Source organism: Podarcis vaucheri (assembly GCF_965113315.1).
Source record: "Podarcis vaucheri genome assembly, chromosome: 1".
In the NCBI taxonomy this organism is placed as follows: domain Eukaryota; kingdom Metazoa; phylum Chordata; class Lepidosauria; order Squamata; family Lacertidae; genus Podarcis; species Podarcis vaucheri.
Genome location: NC_138759.1, coordinates 55,282,805 through 55,301,365, shown reverse-complemented (window position 1 = coordinate 55,301,365; position 18,561 = coordinate 55,282,805). Strand labels below are relative to the sequence as shown.

Here is an 18,561-nt window from a genome sequence, read left to right as displayed (position 1 = left end):
CCCCACCACCCTGTCTCTGACCATCCAACTCCTTTGAAACACCTCAAGGGAAACAGAACTCTTAACCAGTAGTTAAAATGGTTACTGAAAATCACCAAAGAGTGGCAGCATTTCTGCACTAAGCAAAATACGAGCTTCTGCTCTTGGAAGAAAGCACATAGCCGTTGTACCCATTGCAGACATCCATGAGCGCCCTTTGATATAATGCTGTCTGCATAGACAAGATGTGCATTACTAAGTTGTTAAGTGCCTTAATTTTTGAATAAGCTTAGGATGGATGAAGGAAAATAATGAGGTCCTTGTGCAAGTGTGAATGATATATGATATTGCCCCCCTCCCACCCCATCTTGTGTTTTTTATGCCACACCAGAATCAAACCTCTTGGGTCCTCTCCAGCATGGCAGCCCTTTACTGGAGGGTAAAAGGTCAAGGGAAAAAAGCAATTGACTGCCTCCGGCAAGCCCTGCATCATACTCCCTATCATATGAAGGTATGTGTTGTATTACCTGTGTGCCTGTCTGTGATTTCCAGCTTTCAGTTTGTGTGTCTAAGTTTATGTGCTTTCACTGTTACTAACGCCTCCAGAACATCTCCCACATGAATAAATAACTGAATACAGAAGTTTCAAGACAACCTTAAAGTATTTTAGGGCAATCATCTACAGTTGCCTTCCAGTTGCCTTCAAAATAGATATAAAGTGTGGCAGAAACACTTCCGCTCACAATAATAAGATTGGCTTGCTGGTTTCAGCTCTTGGCTGCAGCCTCTTCCCCCACTGGAAAGCTGTTCTGGATAGAGGGCAGTGTACAGTGCAGTGTGGAGGATTATAGCTGGGGAAACGTCCACCTCCCAAAACAAAACAAAATGCAAGAGAGCAACCTGTGTTTTGTGTGCTTGCAGTAGGCACAACAGAGGCTGGCTAAGTTTTGCTCCCATAATGGAACACAAAACCAGCTGCATGCCTGCACATAGATGACCTGGACTTTTCAGGATATCAGGCTACCAAACTCTTTCTCCCAAAAACAACAACAAAAAGGCACTGCCTTTTGGACAGTTCATAATCTCAGCATGATTTATTTGTTTAGGAAATTCTGTTGGCACCCTGTCAGTTAAACAGTTGTCATTTCATTTTGCCATTATACATTAAAATCTGTCTTGGCAATGCAAGAAAAGAAAAGAAAAGCCCCCCAAATAGAATCTGACCCTAATAAGCAAAGCCGGTTCTTTCAACAGCTGTCATTTCCAATGACCTGATTCGGCCTAAAGCAACATACTCTTCTCACTAGATTTGTTCCACTTTTCTTCTCTTTCAGGATGTGCCACTCATAAGCCTAGCAAACATCTTTCACAATGCAAAGCTTTGGAATGATGCCATCATTGTGGCTACAATGGCAGTAGAAATTGCCCCACACTTTGTTGTCAATCATTTCACATTGGCTAATGTCTATGTAGCAATGGTAAGTGACTAATCATTAGATTCGGTTCTCTTTCCTGATGCTCCAGTGTTACAGATAGGTAGAGTTTAGGAACAAGGAAAGAAACCGCAGTTGTGTGTGGAGACAGCAATTAGTCATGTAGCTGGTAGGTAGAGAGTTGTCCCTTTTGGTTTTGTTGGTTCTGGCAGTTGATATCATCTGGCTAATACTCAAAACGCTATGTGGGTGTCTCCAGCTTCCCAATTCTGATCAAGTTTCTCTCTGGTTTGGTGCCTGTGGTGCTTGCCCGCCCCAGTCCCAAGCAATAAGGGTGGGGGCAGCGTCCTGCACTGTTCTTTGTCATGCTACTCTTCCTTTTTCTTCCTGTAGTAGAGTTTTAGGCACCCTCATAGCACGTGACCTGTTCCCCCTTGGCATGAAGCCTGGCTAGCATTTGATAGGACACTGTGGGCTGTGGAAGCATCTCAGTTGATGGGGGAGGCAATTAAAGAGCATTGCATCACTGGCAACCTGGAAACAGCACCATGGTCGTCGTCTTCTTCCCATGTCACTCTCTGTTGCCCTGGCAACCACCATATCTCCAGCAGCCACCAGAGGCACTGGCTGGCTTTGTTAAAAAATATAAATAAAAAGCTCCTCCTGTCTGGGATGATCTGCTGGGAGGGTCATTCTTACTCTGAACAAGGATAAGGGGTATATCTTAGTGTGCCTTTACACATATTTGTATGCAAACAGTTGTGAATAGATGGAAAAACATCAATCCATTAAGTTTTGCTGGCAGCAAGTTCACATAACGCACAAGCGATGCCTTACCAACATTGATAGAAGTTTTTGTGTGAAGACGGGTCAACATAGGAGCAATTGCAGAAATGGCAGAAATTCTGCATTTTGATAAATGTAAAGGTGTTATTAATGTCAAAATTCTGGCCTTAATTGTAGGAAGTTGCATTCAAATAAGGCATAGATTAGGGACAAAATGCAGTGGAGTGTGGGATCAGCCAATGACCAGTCATGCCCTTCTGCCAGTCTAATGTTTGAGTCTGGAGTTTTTGGGTCATCAGGGAGTGCAATAACCTCATGAATGAGTACATTGGCTGTGAGGAGCATCTTGACATGAGAATGCTAGCAGGTTAGAAGTGTTCTCTTCCGGTATAAGAACAGCAAGGAGTAGCAAAGGGGAAAACAGATCTTAACTGAAGACGCCATGAAATTCTGTTGCTTTTAGTTTTCCAGTATGATGCAACTGGTTGTCCCGTCTTGACATGTAAAAATTCCACATGATCCATCTCTTCCTGACACAATATACTTAATAAACTGATTTTTACCATTTTTAATTTTTTTCATTTAAAAACTAAGCCTTTTTTAAAAAAACAAAAACTTAAAAATCTGCACCCCTCAGCAAAATGTGACCATATTATTTCCATTTCCTGAAGGTAATGCTAAACTGGAAATAACTTGTGCTAAGTCATTGAGGAGCCATAAACTAGTTCCATGACTTCAGGCCAATTTCTGTGTTACCTTGATGACACTGTCACTGGCAAAAAAAACACAAAACCCTGGTCCTCAAGAGAAGCAGTGTGTATGCTGGCTTCTTATGCCCTGCCGGTGTACTTTGAGCCGATGCATACAGTGCATTGCCTTGCACAAATAGCTTCTCATGTGAAACTGTGTGCATACAACTCCCATTTTTCAGTGGCTACTGTAACACAAAAGTAAGATATTGAGTCTTAGGCCCCTTACTTAATGTCTTTACACAAAGGACCCAATTGGATATAACCCTTAATCATATTTTAGCACTACAGAAATTAGCAGAAGCAGGCCGCAGACTTCCTTTCCCCTTTCCCTTTTCAAGCATTGCTGCGAGGAAGAGATTCAAAGCATCTACTTCCAAGTTTATTTTATTTCAGTTATTTTTTAAAAATACCTAGTTTCTTGTAAGCTTACTTTAAACTATGGTTTATTGAAAGGTGCCAGAATTCAGCTGTTGTTTTTGTTCCTGGCTCGATCCAACAAGCAGCACTGTGAAATTTAGCCTGATGTTCAACACCATAGACTTGCTATCGATAGCATGGTACCTGTTTGGTAGGTGCTTTGCTGGGGCTTTTGGTACTTTGACCACTAACCATTTTGCATCTGGGCCCTACAGGAGGAGTTTGAGAAAGCCATGAGATGGTATGAATCAACATTGAAACTCCAACCCGAGTTTGCACCAGCGAAGAATCGGATCCGTGCCATTCAGTGTCATTTACTCATGAAAAAAGAAAGACGTTCTCCTTAAAGATCACAATCTTCTTCATTTTTCCCTTTTGTTTTTAAAAGACAACCGAATCATTCTTCACTATTATGCTTGTAATGAGGTGTGCTAATATCAATTGGGAAACCAGGATTTTAACTAAGAATTTGGGATTGTTTTTATTGTTCAGAAACGGAAGCATCCTTGGAAGCATTACAGGGAAAAAACATTTTTACTAAACATCTGTATAATTAAATATTGAGCCCAGAAACTTTCCACATGCCTGTGACCCAAACATCCTTAGATTTTTTTTCCCCATAAAACAAATTGGTGCCAGCATAGAATGTAACCTGCTTCTTGTCTAGCATATCTATGAAAATGCAAAGCACATCATTGCACCAGACACACTACGTAGGAAGAAGATTTTTATCCATCAGAAACTCACGTTTTACCATTTCTCCCAGTCCATATTACAGCATTACCAGCTCAGAGATTGATTGTGAGATAAGAATGCAGGTGGCTGCAGACCCTTTTTTGTACTGTTTTTAGGGGGAGGAGGAGAAGCGGCAAGCACAACATCTAGTTGTAAAATCATTTTTATTTTGGTTACCTGAAGAAAAGGGAAATAAAACAAAACATTATTTAAGAGATTTTATATCCATATATATGTGAAACCCACTGCAGCCCTTGGCCTGTCTTTACTAATTTTTTGTTTTACCCAGCTGAGTGCAAGGTGCAAATGTTAAAGGCATTTGTCCACATGCTCTGTGACTCTACAAGTTAGAGAAAGGGAGAGCATTTTAGCAAACAAGGCAAACGGTCTGTTTCCAAATCAGTACCCACCTTGATCAGTGAAGGACTTGAAGCTCCATGTCTCATTGTTGAATCAACAAGGGCACATAACTTGGAACAAAAATAAAGAATTATGTTAATGAAGAGAATGCTGTTCTCTCTTTTTATATAGTCAAATGTCTTTTACAACAAATGTGGTGCAATTGCCTTAAGTTGTATTGAATGTACAATAAGGGTCAGGTTCAGCTTTGTTACCCTGGAGTACAAGTAGTCTTTGAATTGTGTTCTGTATGTGACTCTCTGGGCATTTGACTCCACACACTTCCAGTTGCATTGAGTGGGATAATAGGATCACACTGTTGGGATTCAATCAGTGAACTCCAATAAGGCTACAACACTTGTCCATGTGCTGCAAATTAGAATGCAGCACAGTCTGAACTTTAAGACACAGGGAAAGCTTACACCCCTAGAGCAGACTCCCCTCCTCAGACTTTTTCTCCTCAGCAAACAACATATTGCAAAATCTTTCTAAAAGTTTGCATTCATTACATATGATCAACTAAGAACTGAGAGCAGCCAGCTCCTGCCTAATGTCAACTTGGAGATCAGGCATGCCAGACCCTAGTTACTGCTGAAGGCTTGAAAACGCAATTGACAATGGCTCCCACTGAGCTAGACGTACATGTAGGTCACAACTGATGGTCCAAAACAGGCTCACAAGTTCCTTTAAATATGGTAGGCAGGTGCATCACCATATATACCTTGCACATCCAGCCTGCATCTTCAGCTTCAGCAAGATAAGCACACATGGAAATCTGCTCCAACACTTATTACCATTGCTGGATTGCAAAGCAGTGAGGACTAGTATAATTACATTTTTGCCAGAGGACATTCTGTAGTGAGGATGATCCTTCCCATTGGACTTGGTAGGGAAGGTCCTTGGAACTGTTCATCTATAGCTCAGTAGATCATGAGACTCTTAATCTCAGGGTCGTGGGTTGGAGCCTCACATTGCGTGAAATATTCCTGCATCGCAGGGGGCTGGACTAAATGATCCTCATGGTCCCTTCCCATTCTATGATTCAAGCTATTCAAGTCCTTTTCCAGGTGGAATTGTCCTTCCCTCCAGACTTACCCTTTTCTTTCTTGTTTTGGGGCAGGGGGCGGATCTATCTGATTGATCCTTTCCTGCAACTTATCACTGTTCTTTTTTCCTTATGTTATCTCCCCTTCTCTAGTTTGTTGTCCTCTGCTCCCTACTAGAATTGTTTTTCTGATTCTTTGCCTTGGTTACTTGTCATATAGCACATGATATTTCGTGCCTTTGCTTGTCCTGAGGTTGTTTTCTTCACCCCACACCTTGTTACAGTTTTCTACATGGTTCCTGAGATTCCAGAGGTGGGGTGAACATGTTCATCATGGGGTTGAGGAGCTTATTTTGGCTCTGCTGGTTTGGTCTCGAGTGCCACTCTTCTGCCTGGAGACCCTTCCTACGAAGTATAGTGGGAGGCACCCTCTCTCAAGAGTGTCCTGCAACATAACCTGTAAACAGAAATGCACAGTGAGAACCAAATTCCTTTTTCATTGAGTTATGCACACTATTGCATCACCAGATAAGTAACCAGTACAACTCGGGGATTTTTTCTAAATCCATAACTTACATATTGCTAATTTGTGTGTAGCAGAGAGAAATACTGAAATGATATTTCCCCAAAATAATTAAGAAGCTTTCAGTCTCTTTCACCTGAAGAGCAGGAAAGGTCAATCATGGCATTCTGGCAGATCAGGTCATCGCTCCTTCTCTGGAGAATGGTCTGGAGGTCTGCTTTCTTGCACCCGGTTCCTGTTCCCATTGCACTTGCTTCCACTACTTGAGAAACCATTTTTCTGCCTGTGCCAACCACTACCTTGTACCTAGCGCTGCTTGGTGGAACTCAAGAGTTTTTATAAAAACAAATCCCACAAGCATAGAGTCTGCCCATGCCTACAACATCTGCCATTAAGGAATATGATGAGGTTATGAGTCCATGAGATTTAATTCCATGCTTCTTGATGTTTGGTGGCATCAGAAATGAAGCTGATGTATGTCCATGCACATTTCAGAAGAAGATTACATGGATCTTCTGTATGGGGCTACTGAAGAATTTAATCAAAGATAGGCATCAGGTTACAATATTATTATGAGTTTGTGGGTGCTAAACCCTAAATTATTGGGTTCAGTAGGCATCCGAATCTAATTAAGGCTCAGTGTTAAAACTGCTACGCCTGTGTGTATTTAAGCCTGTGTATTAGATGCTTCTAAATCTTCTGGAATTAGCATGTATTTAGGGCTAATTAAGCTTGTCTAAGCTTCCTGTGTTGAGGTAGTCACCTGAGGAATGGGCCATTAGGACTACAAAGCATCAAAGAAACTCTTTGAGAGATGGCAGAGAGGTGGGGGCCCTTTCACTTAGGAGATAAAGCCAAAAGCTTAAGAGAAGAGCGAGAGGAAGCAATGTGGGCCAAAAGCTTAGAAGGCAGAAGTAATGTGACAAGCAGGAGGCAGAGTTTTGAATCCAGGACTGCATCTTGGGATGAAGCAAGACGCTCTTGGTGTGTGGTACTGGGAACCTCTCCATCGAAAACTCAGGTTATATATCTGTGTAAATAAACCATATACTGTATCATAAAGACACCACAATCTCTGCTGTGCCTCATTTTTCCAAAAAGAAACACAGATCCTAGAATATCTCACTGCTGAGAAGATTGGGATAGTGCATAACAACATATAGACATTTTGTATATCTGTTGATAAAATGACATGCTTACCTTCCACAGATTGGAGTGAAAATAAGTAATAAAACTCAAGAATTTGAAAGTGTGCTCACTTTTCCAGGAAAACAAGGTCTGTTCACTTTTCAGAACTCTATTAACAAACCTAATAAGTGACTCATAAAAACAGATATCTCATCTTTTCTTTATGCCCCTTCCACGGGAAGAAACAATCTTCCCATTGAAAGGGTTTCTTTTACACGTGAGAGATACTATCCTACACAGTCTCCTTCTCTAAGCACCTGAGTTTAAACACCACACAATAGCTTCATCTTCCTGAATTTTGATAACTTAAAGGACCCTTGATGGAAATAAGTACAGTGGTGCCTCGCAAGATGAAATTAATCCGTTCCGCGAGTCTCTTCATCTAGCGGTTTTTTTCGTCTTGCGAAGCAACCCTATTAGCGGATTAGCGCTATTAGCGGTTTAGCGGCTATTAAAGGCTTAGCGGATTAGCGGCTAAAAGGCTATTAGCGGCTTAGAAAAAGGGGGAGAAAGGGGGGGGAATCGGAACACTCGCAAGACGTTTTCGTCTTGCAAAGCAAGCCCATAGGAAAAATCGTCTTGCGAAGCAGCTCAAAAAGGGAAAACCCTTTCGTCTAGCGGGTTTTCCGTCTTGCGAGGCATTCGTCTTGCGGGGCACCACTGTAGAAAGTGGTAGTGTAGAAATTTCACAAGGGCAGTATGGGCTGTCAATCTTTTATACTAGATTTCCACGACTAATGAACAGCCACCCTAACTGGGGGCGTCTTGAGGCGCAAGGCTGCCTCTCTGAGGATCTAATGACTGGTTATGGATTTGCTGTTGCTGGTCACCACCTTTGCATATTTATAAATAAACAGAAATGCCATAGGACAAACCCCGAAAGTTCTGCTACTATTCAGAGAAGCCAGGAGCACATAACAATATAGGACTCCAGGAATGCATGGTGCCTCCTTATCTTGGAAAATCCAAGGCTTGCAGATTTCTAGAAATGTGAAGAATTCTTCCCCAACACACATCATCACCACATTAAACTATGAGGCTGCAGAGCGGCCAAAAGTGGTGAAGGGAAAATGTAGTCAACACTTCTGGAATCCTCCAGGTGGCGGCTGGATCCTATTCTAAGCGCAGCTGTGATATAAGCAGAAAAAAATACTCATATCTATAGGCTGGACCGAGCACCTCTACTCACCTGCAAGAACCTGCAAGAGCTAAATCCATGAGGAATAACAATATTAAAAGAAAACAAAGCCAGGGAAAGGTCATTAGCAATGTGGATAAATTCTAATGTGTAGGTTTTGTTTTTGTTTTTGGCTTTGCCCTTTGCTCTCTGTAGAAAGATTACAGTTAAAGACACCAGAAAGATTGGGGGGGAGGTTAGTCTTTTTCAAAAAGAGGGTTGAAGTTTGGGATTCCTCTGCCATATGCAGTTGAAGGTGGCCTGAAAAGAGATTTCCTGCCCTCCATCCTCAACCCACTGATAAAGAATGAAAGCCATCTTACAGGCGTCAAAGGTGACCATTTTTTCCCTAATACATTCATAGTTGAACTTGTTGCCCATTTGTTGGGAGTCGGTGTGAGAGAGGAGTATTCAGCTTGCTTATAAACCTAAAAGTGCTCACCCCCACCTCTTCCTTCCCTGGTTCCCAGCGACATCCTCCCATCTCACCTCATTTAATTCATGTTTGTTTTGGGGTTGTTGTTTTTTTAAAAAATGTTTTTTGAATTCAACTCTTGGCAGCATGCTTCAGTCTTCTGTTGTGGGCATCAGATGCATAAAAAACAGTAAGAAAAGCTAAGTGGAGAATGTGGAAATTTGGAATAATCTGATAGAACATTTATGTCCCTAGCTGCACAGAGAAAGAGATGCTTTTTTTTGGCACAAGAGGGCACCATTCTAAAAGGACTGCTTTGGCTCTATATCGGAACAGAAAACATAACTCACATGAAGACAACAGCCCAGTGAATATTATGGAGCTCCTTATTTCCCATGTACTCAGGATGAGAAAGATTCATGCAACCAAGTCCGAGACAGAAAAGGCTGAAGTTTAAAACACACACTCATAATCCTTCCAGAGGCTTAAGCAAACAGAACGATTTGGTTGCAGTGAAAAGCTCCCCGACGCCACTGAGTCATACAATTTAGCAATGGAAACATTAATTAAAGAGATCTGGTCAGGAAAGGTCTGTCCTCCAATGCAATATATTCCTCAGGCAATTGTCCTGTGGATTTCACCCCATCCATGACCACATTTACCAGCCAGTCTTATGCCTTTGTCCTTGTTAATAGTTTTCAGCTACAGCCCAGGTAGTGAACGTGGTGCCTACCATAATCCCTGATCATTGGCCATGCCAGCTGGCACTGGTGGAGGCTGGGGTCCAACAACGTCAAGAGAGCATTGCATTAGCTACCCCAAACTAGTGATTCCTGTCCTTGAAACAACATGTTGCTTTGCTGTCCGTAGCTAGGCTAGACTCTATACATAACCATACCCAACTATCCCCCATTTCACACCTGGTACCAAGGTGACTAGGGACGCGGGTGGCGCTGTGGGCTAAAGCCTCAGTGCCTAGGGCTTGCCGATCGAAAGGTCGGCGGTTCGAATCCCCGCGGCGGGGTGCGCTCCTGCTGCTCGGTCCCAGCGCCTGCCAACCTAGCAGTTCGAAAGCACCCCCGGAGGCAAGTAGATAAATAGGTACCGCTTACCAGCGGGAAGGTAAACGGCGTTCCGTGTGCAGCTCTGGCTCGCCAGAGCAGCGTTGTCACGCTGGCCACGTGACCCGGAAGTGTCCCCGGACAGCGCTGGCCCCCGGCCAATAGATGTGAGATGGGCGCACAAACCCCAGAGTCTGTCAAGACTGGCCCGTTCGGGCAGGGGTACCTTTACCTTTACCTTTACCAAGGTGACTAGGCATTAATGGAAGCAAAGCTACACAGCTAGCTACAAAGGCAGGTTTTTCTGCATTGAATGAGACAATTGAAACAGATAGACCTCTTCACACATTACATAGCAGCAAGTGTGTGTCTACACAAGGTGTGGAGATGCAGTCACTTCCAGCCTCCTGTTGTGTAGTTCACCCATCACCCACACAGCTAAAAAAAAAGGCACCTGTCATGCACACACGTTATATGATTAGGTGTATATATAAAACTTTTTAGATGTGAAGTATCTTAAAAGCCTCATGTGAGGAGTGACCCTAAATCTCCATAGCCCATGTATCTCTGCACTGTGTGTCGTATTGACATCTAAATGCTGCTTTGGACGTTCGGAAGAAGTGTAACTGAATGTGAGGGATCCTCTGGAGCAACCCCAAGACTGAAATTCAACAGTCACCCTTTGCAGTTAACTGGTATAGAAACTATAGAACCTAGTTTCCTCTATTCTGTGATACAATGTAAGGTCCTTTTTCAGTTGCTCTGAAGATTACAAATGCCATGATTCTGTCACTTTAGATTTTTTTTCTGATGTAGACTACATTGGTTCTTTTTTTAATGTACGTTTTTCTCTTTTTAGTTACAATAAAATGTAAATGGGAGGGAAAGGTGTGGTCTTTTCTGCAGGCTGTGATGATAACACTGTAATGCATAAGGCGTAAGCAGTGGAGAACCAAGGCTGGTGGTGCCTTGCCTTCCCTATGTATACTAAGTACCTGCTCACTGGAAAAAGAAGACAGCAGTAAATCTAACCTCTGTTGCCATGCTTTAAAGTGTGGTTCTTATAAAAAGGAAGGGAGGGGAACCCACACCACTAAATGCAAAGAAATCATGAAAAATAACAAGGAACAAAAGCTCTCAATCCAAGCTGAGCGCTGCACAGACAGGAACCTGCTCTGACGTACATGAAAACCCCACAGGGATTAACTCTTTCTTACCCAGGAAAGCCAGCCTTGACGTATCTGCTTTGCCGTGTGTTTCGTGTTCCTTCTGTTATAACCACAAATACATTTGATCTTGCTACCTAGATTCTTTACATTTAGATTTTTGTATGCAACATTAATGGATGTGCTGGGGAAAAAATCACTCTCCATCCATTAATTCTTTTTGCACATGTGTTTATTGATGCATTGTTTTGAAAGTAAGGGAGAGGAATTTAGCGTCTAAAATTGGTGTGCTAAATAAGCAAGAGCTCCAACACACACCCAACAAAATGGAGAACAAAGTCTTTTCAACTAGTTCCCCAATACCTTTTCTCTCATCGCAGGAGCACATGTTGCAATCCTGTCGGTGGCATCCTTCATCAGAGAATTTTAAAGCATATAATAGAGATACGATTAATGAAGACTTGTATCATCTCAGATCTACATCTGCCAAATAATAGGATGAAAAGCTATTCGCAGACTGGTGCAGCTAATTGTCCATAATGGTTGCAGCATATCACAGGAGATAGAATCCCCATCATCTAGTTGCCACTCCCTCTTACAAAACTGCAGCACAGAGGTTGCAACTATGCTCACAGCTTATTGGAATCTTCTTTGTGGCAACAAGGGTGGAGGAGGAAAAGAAAAAGAGAACTTGCATACACCTTAAGAACATAAGAAAGGCCTTCTGAATCAAGCCAAAGCTCGATCAAGTCCAGAAACATTTTTCCCACCATGGGCAACCAGATGGCACTGGGAAACCCACAATGAAGGCCTGGGGGCAACAGTACCTTCCTGCTTGTGTTCCCCAGTGACTGATATTCAGAGGCATGAAATTACCATGAACCCATGTGGGAGGTTTTATGATATGGAAAATACATATTCCTGGCAGCATATAAAAACCATCTATGTCAACATAGCAGCCTCTGTTGAAATGATTATCCAGTGACACAATCATGATCGTCCACAGGTCTTTGATTAAATGGAGATTACACAGGAGAAATTTCAGGTGCATACTGCCCCAAATGACTCTGCCCTACCCACACACAAAACACAGAAACAAAATTAGTCAATGTACTTACTACCTATCCACTTTGCAGTGTATGGATGTTGCAAAATGAAATTCAGACAGAGTGCATGTTGGACTCATCACTGGCCAATTGTATGATAGGTGAAGATGAAGAACTGCGATGACGTCTGCAAAAGGAGATATGAGTTATATTTTTCGGTACCTAAGATGTCAAGGGCTGATTATACAAATTCCAGATCTTGCAACAATACAGATTCTAGGATCACATGGAACGTGTGAACATTTGTATAGATTCACTTGATCTACACCATTCATTAGAAGCTTGTTATCTATTCCACAGTGATCTGCCCTTTCTTAAGATCTCTTATCTCACCCACCTGCTTTTACCTCAGGTTCATGTATATCACTCTTTTCTCTCATCCTTTTCTTCAACCACTAAATTCAATTCTATTCATTTGAGTGTGAACAGAGACAATGATTTCCCCTTTCACTACATCACTGCTGCTGTGAAGGGTCATTTTGCACACATTTAAGTTCAAATTAAATTGTCACAGAATCATAGAATTCTAAAATTGAAAGGGACCCCAGGGCTCATCTAGTCACAGATTGTACTTTTTGTATTCTGTTGTCTCTCCACTTGAGCTTGACTCTGCAGTTGATTCAGCTCAAGCTGAAGTACCCAATGCCAGATTCGGTGATTGTGGGATCAGTTTCAGTTTACACTGTCTGCTGATGGGGACAAGGTGCCGATGGCAACAAATCCCATGTGCCCTCTTAACCCCTACCCCTCCTGGCTTATTAAATCCAACAGAGGAGGTCTGACTGGTTGAGTCAAGAGCATGGTTAATGCTTCATTGTGCAAGGGGCTGGTCGCTGCTGCCTTGAAAGATGCAGTTGTGTGGCAACTCCAAAAGAAACCAGGTCTGGACTGGAACAACTATTGACCAGTTGCAAATACTCTCTTCATGGGGAAGGTGGTGGAGAGGGTTGTGGTGGGGCAGCTGTAAATAATCTTAGATAGCACAGATCTATTCCAATCTGATACAGGTCTGACTATGGTACTGAGTCATCTTTGGTTACCTTGTTGGATGACCACTGCAGAGAGTGGGACAAAAGGAATATGATTGGACTGCCTGAATTTCAGCCCTACAAGGAAGGCTCCCACTCCATCTGTTGCTATGAGAGTAATCCAGCACAGCCACGATAGCAGATATAGGAGGGGTTAGCACTGCTTCGAGAATAGCCCCATGTGCTAGCACTAGACTATATCAGAATCATGCATTGGTTCTGCACATACTCAGAACGATTTCCCTAAAGACAAGGTATCTTCATAAGTAACCAGAGAAGCAACAGGGAGGGTTTCCTACTTTGCTAAAGAAAAAAAAGATGCAAAGAAAGAAGATCTACAGCATTTAAAACCTTCAGCCCTGAACTTAAATTTGAAAAAAACTGTAAGATAACTCTGGGACGCGGGTGGCGCTGTGGGTTAAACCACAGAACCTAGGGATTGGCGATCAGAAGGTCAGCGGTTCGAATCCCCGCAACGGGGTGAGCTCCCGTTGCTCGGTCCCTGCTCCTGCCAACCTAGCAGTTTGAAAGCACGTCAAAGTGCAAGTAGATAAATAGGTACCACTTTGGCAGGAAGGTAAATGTTGTTTCCGTGCGCTGCTCTGGTTCGCCAGAAGCGGCTTAGTCATGCTGGCCACATGACCCAGAAGCTGTATGCCGGCTCCCTCAGCCAATAAAGCGAGATGAGTGCCGCAACCCCAGGGGTCCCTTTACATTTATAAGATAACTAGCACCCCTCTGTGCTCTCTTTCTTTCTGTGTGTGTGTGAGCTTGTCCTGCTTAGCTTCCAAGAGAAAGCAAGGCTGGGGAAGAGCCATCACTGCTCCCACCTACCCCAAGCTGAGCCCTTTCTAAGTGAGATAGTTGTTTTTCCTTCCTTGGATACAGGGGTCAGATCTACTGCTAGTGATCGGCCAGGCAGAGGAGCTGGATGGAACCATCAAGAAAAAGCACCCCCAACCTTCAGCCCTCCAGATGTTTTGGACTACAATTCCCATCATCCCTGAACACTGGTCCTGTTAGCTAGGGATCATGGGAGTTGTAGGCCAAAACATCTGGAGGGCCGCAGTTTGGAGATGCCTGATCTAGAAAGTCTGTCCACCACTGAAAATTTATTAATGTTATTGTGTGACAGGAAAAAGATTGAACCATGGCTTTGGAAGTTTTGGTGAATTCTGAATCTTGGCAGGACTTTGCCCCACTTTGCTTATAAGAGGGGCTTACCCTGAGGTCTTGCATTCTGGGAAGGTTGAGAAAGGCTGGCATTGCTTCTCACTAGAACTTTTCTACTGGAAGTTCAGTATCAAAGATTGCTTTTTCAAACCTTGCACAATTGAGGTGAGGTGGGGGACAAGACAAAAGTTTGATAAAGCTACTGTTTTTTAGGGAGCTGATGGGACTAGCACAGCCAGGGAGTCAAACAGCACTGTGCCTGACCCAGCAAAGAAGTATGTTCAGCCACGGGAACATCTACTGGGTTGGCCAGTAATGATGATGGATAGATCCATAAGAGCCAGCAGAAAAGCAGCAGCTGGGGATCTTGCAAAAGTGAAAGGGTACTAAGAACCAGAGAAGGAGGCATGAAACATTCTCCGAGTTCTGGTTAGTGCTTTCAGGCAGCAGTAAAGAAAGTCTTCCAAGGATGCCAGTGGCAGCAACAAAGGATTGCCAAAAAAAAATGAGGATTGGTGCCAATTTCAGCATCAGCATTTGAAGCAATTGCTTCATTTACTCAGGGGAAGGCCCTGCACCTATTCACAGTTACTACTGCCTGGGCCAATCAGAGAGTAGGGGCAGGAGGCCTTTTGGCCTAAGCCTGAAACTCAAAGAGGGCCTCAAATTTGGACACATGTTATAGGAAGAAGAAGAAGAAGAAGAAGAAGAAGAAGAAGAAGAAGAAGAAGAAGAAGAAGAAGAGGAGGAGGAGGAGGAGGAGGAGGAGGAGGAGGAGGAGGAGGGGGAGAAGAAGAAGAAGAAGAAGAAGAAGAAGAAGAAGAAGAAGAAGAAGAAGAAGAAGAAGAAGAAGAAGAAGAAGAAGAAGAATTTATTATTTATACCCCGCCCATCTGGCTGAGTTTCCCCAGCCACTCTGGGCAGCTTCCAATCAAGTATTAAAAACAATACAGCATTAAATATTAAAAACTTCCCTAAACAGGGCTGCCTTCAGATGTCTTTTAAAGAGAAGATATCTGCTTATTTCCTTCACATCTGAAGGGAGGGCGTTCCACAGGGCGGGCGCCACTACCAAGAAGGCCCTCTGTCTGGTTCCCTGTAACCTCACTTCTCGCAATCAGGGAACCGCCAGAAGGCCCTCGGTGCTGGATCTCAGTGTCCAAGCTGAATGATGGGGGTGGAGACACTCCTTCAGGTATACAGGACCGAGGCCGTTTAGGACTTTAAAGGTCAGCACCAACACTTTGAATTGTGCTTGGAGCCAATACTGGGAGCCAATGCAGATCTCTCAGGACCAGTGTTATGTGGTCCCGGCGGCCACATGTTGGTTTTTTAACCATGTTTGCCAATTTATTGCCAATTCTCCCAGTTCGGAGAGATCCTTTTGGAGTTCCTCCTCCTCCCTTTTTTGTCTGAAACACTTTAAATATATAATTTGGTGTCATCAGCAGACCTGGAGGCCACTTGTTCTCACTGCTCATCCCTCACAATGGACCATTTAAAAAGCACCTTTCCTAATCCCAGTCCTTGGAGAACTCTGGTTTTTACATTCCTCCACTGGGAGAACAGTCCATTTATTCCTACTCTCTGTTCCTGCTTTTTAAGCAGTTACCAATCCATATGATGACTTTGCTTATCCCTTGACTGCTAAGATTACTTGGGAGTTTCTGGTAAGTGATTCGTATCTAAAGCTTTTTGGTACAATGCAGGTAAACAAGTTTTTTAGATCATCCCTCCTCCCCTCCCTCCCCCCGCAAACAGTAGACAATATTTGCCAGGACTTTCAAAAATGTTTTTGAGGGTTGATGGTCCACTTAGGTGCAAAAAGAATCTGACAATCTGATCACTGATTCAAGACTTGGGTACTGCTACCGTGTATTATTAGATCAACAAACACTGACACAAGAGCTTTAGAAAAGTCCACGTTGAACTGTGGAGGCTTGAATGTTCAACAAGAGGGCACAATGTGAAAGGTTTAAAATATCCGCACAATGCACCAAATTATTTGTTCTGCAAAACACTTTGGAGAACAAGTTTGATGGCCATCTGTCAGGGATGCTTTCGCTCAGATTCCTGTGTTGCAGGGGGCTGGACTAGATTGACCCTTGGGTCCCTTCCAGCTCCAAGATTCTATGATTCTTGAGGTTGATGATCCTAACCACTAAACCAGAAGTCCATGCAGCACCTCAGCCAAGAAGCTTAAAACCCCTGGTTTCCTGAGTCATAATCTTTGGGCTGCTGCCATGACCACGATATCAGAGATTCCCCTTAGCTGATTTCCTTCATCCCCTATTCATCTTGCTCTCTCCATTTGTTAATTGTGAATACGAAAACATGATACCTGGTAACCTAATGCTAAAACCTCACAACTCTCCAGCCAGCAACATAATTAAATTGCAAGAGATGTCGTTTACCACTCGCCATCTAATTCTTGGAAATGGGTTTAAATGCATGGCATATGTCCAGTAACATGAGTCACTATTTATTTATTTTTAATCTATCTAGATGAAAATAGCAAATGATAGTTAGCATGGTGCCAATGTGACACCAGATCAGCGTGCCAATTTGTGGGCATATCAGAGGTTCACTCGCATGAACATCTGTAGAAATGCCTAACCATGGTTTATATAGGACTTACACATCACCTCACTTATCTGGAATCACACCCTCCATTGCTGCATTCTCACTACCATTCTATTCACCTCATTCAGCAGTGCTTCAACTGTAAAAAGCGTATCTAGACAGAGTTTGTGTGCATCACTTTCATGGTGAGGGCTCCTAGCAGTGCACCTACAGCTTCCTACAGCAGATTAACTGTGGTTCCTGTTGTGCTGTAGAACTGCACCAGCTTATCTCGACTTTGTATTATTGTATTTAAAAGAAGAAGATTCTTTTCTGATGCAGAGGACCCTCAATGTATTCCAAATGCTTAGTTCCTTTTACAAAGGGCAACTGCATAAAGCTCTTGGGTTTCGTATAGCTATTATGGCTAACTGCCATTAATAAACCCTCCATGAATGTACCTAATTGACGCTGGAATTCATCTAAGCTGTCGCCATCACATTTTGTGGCACTGAATATCAATTTAAAGAATTTATATCCCACCCATTTCTTTAAAAACGCTACACTATTTTGTCTGTTCTAAATCTACAGCCAATCTAGTATTAGGAAGAACATTTCTCTATCCACTTTATCTACAACAGGGATGGGGAGCCTGCAGTCCTCCAGCAGTTGGACCAAAGCTCCGAATATTTGTGACCATTGGCCATGCTGACTGGGGTTGATGGGAATTGAAATCCAACAATTTAAGTCGCGCTCCATCCCTTGTCTACACCATGAATCATCTTCTAACATGTGGTCATCGTTCCACCCTCCCTTAGTTGTATCTTATCTGTTGTTGTTGTTTAGTCGTTTAGTCGTGTCCGACTCTTCGTGACCCCATGGACCAGAGCACGCCAGGCACTTCTGTCTTCCACTGCCTCCCGCAGTTTGGTCAAACTCATGTTTGTGGCTTCGAGAACACTATCCAACCATCTTGTCCTCTGTCATCCCCTTCTCCTTGTGCCCTCAATCTTTCCCAACATCAGGGTCTTTTCCAGGGTCTTCTCTTCTCATGAGGTGGCCAAAGTACTGGAGCCTCCGCTTCACAATCTGTCCTTCCAGTGAGCACTCAGGGCTGATTTCCTTACGAATGGAGAAATTTGATCTTCTTGCAGCCCATGGGACTCTCTTGAGTCTCCTCCAGCACCATAATTCAAAAGCATCAATTCTTCAGCGATCAGCCTTCTTTATGGTCCAGCTCTCACTTCCATACATCACTACTGGGAAAACCATGGCTTTAACTATACGGACCTTTGTTGGCAAGGTGATGTCTCTGCTTTTTAAGATGCTGTCTAGGTTTGCCATCACCTTTCTCCCAAGAAGCACGCGTATTTTAATTTCATAGCTGCTGTCACAATCTGCAGTGATCATGGAGCCCAAGAAAGTAAAATCTCTCACTGCCTCCATTTCTTCCCCTTCTATTTGCTTATCTGTACCAAGCTCCAAATACTTTAGTCTTGCAATCCTCTGGTCCAAAGAAAGCACAGGAAGCTTCTGTGAATGCAGCAGGATATCAACCTTCCAACACTGGCTCCATTGACCAACAAGCCACTCTTGAAATTTGAGGGACTCCCAGG

General features: G+C 43.2%; 1 protein-coding gene and 1 long non-coding RNA gene across 7 annotated transcripts in view; one reads left to right on the top strand and one right to left on the bottom strand.

The window, feature by feature from the left end:
- TTC17 (tetratricopeptide repeat domain 17) overlaps nt 1-4,610 on the top strand; it is a 58,481-nt gene extending 53,871 nt beyond the window's left edge. For all 3 annotated transcript variants that reach the window (XM_082223925.1, XM_082223926.1, XM_082223927.1), the window contains exons 23-25: nt 371-490; nt 1,314-1,457; nt 3,583-4,610. In XM_082223925.1, the coding sequence (XP_082080051.1) occupies nt 371-490; nt 1,314-1,457; nt 3,583-3,714 (396 nt within the window). In that variant the 3' untranslated portion in view covers nt 3,715-4,610. The remainder of the gene's footprint in view (nt 1-370; nt 491-1,313; nt 1,458-3,582) is intronic.
- The window catches only part of LOC309534959, a 32,419-nt gene continuing 18,335 nt past the window's right edge, over nt 4,478-18,561 (bottom strand). For 2 of the 4 annotated variants that reach the window (XR_014220927.1, XR_014220928.1), the window contains exons 2-5: nt 12,195-12,309; nt 6,206-7,099; nt 5,223-6,003; nt 4,478-4,572 (exon numbers count right to left, since the gene is read on the bottom strand). This is a non-coding gene — a long non-coding RNA (uncharacterized lncRNA). Of the gene's footprint in view, nt 4,573-5,222; nt 6,004-6,205; nt 7,100-12,190; nt 12,310-18,561 lie in introns of all 4 variants that reach the window. The other 2 variants (XR_014220929.1, XR_014220930.1) reach the window with 2 other exon arrangements.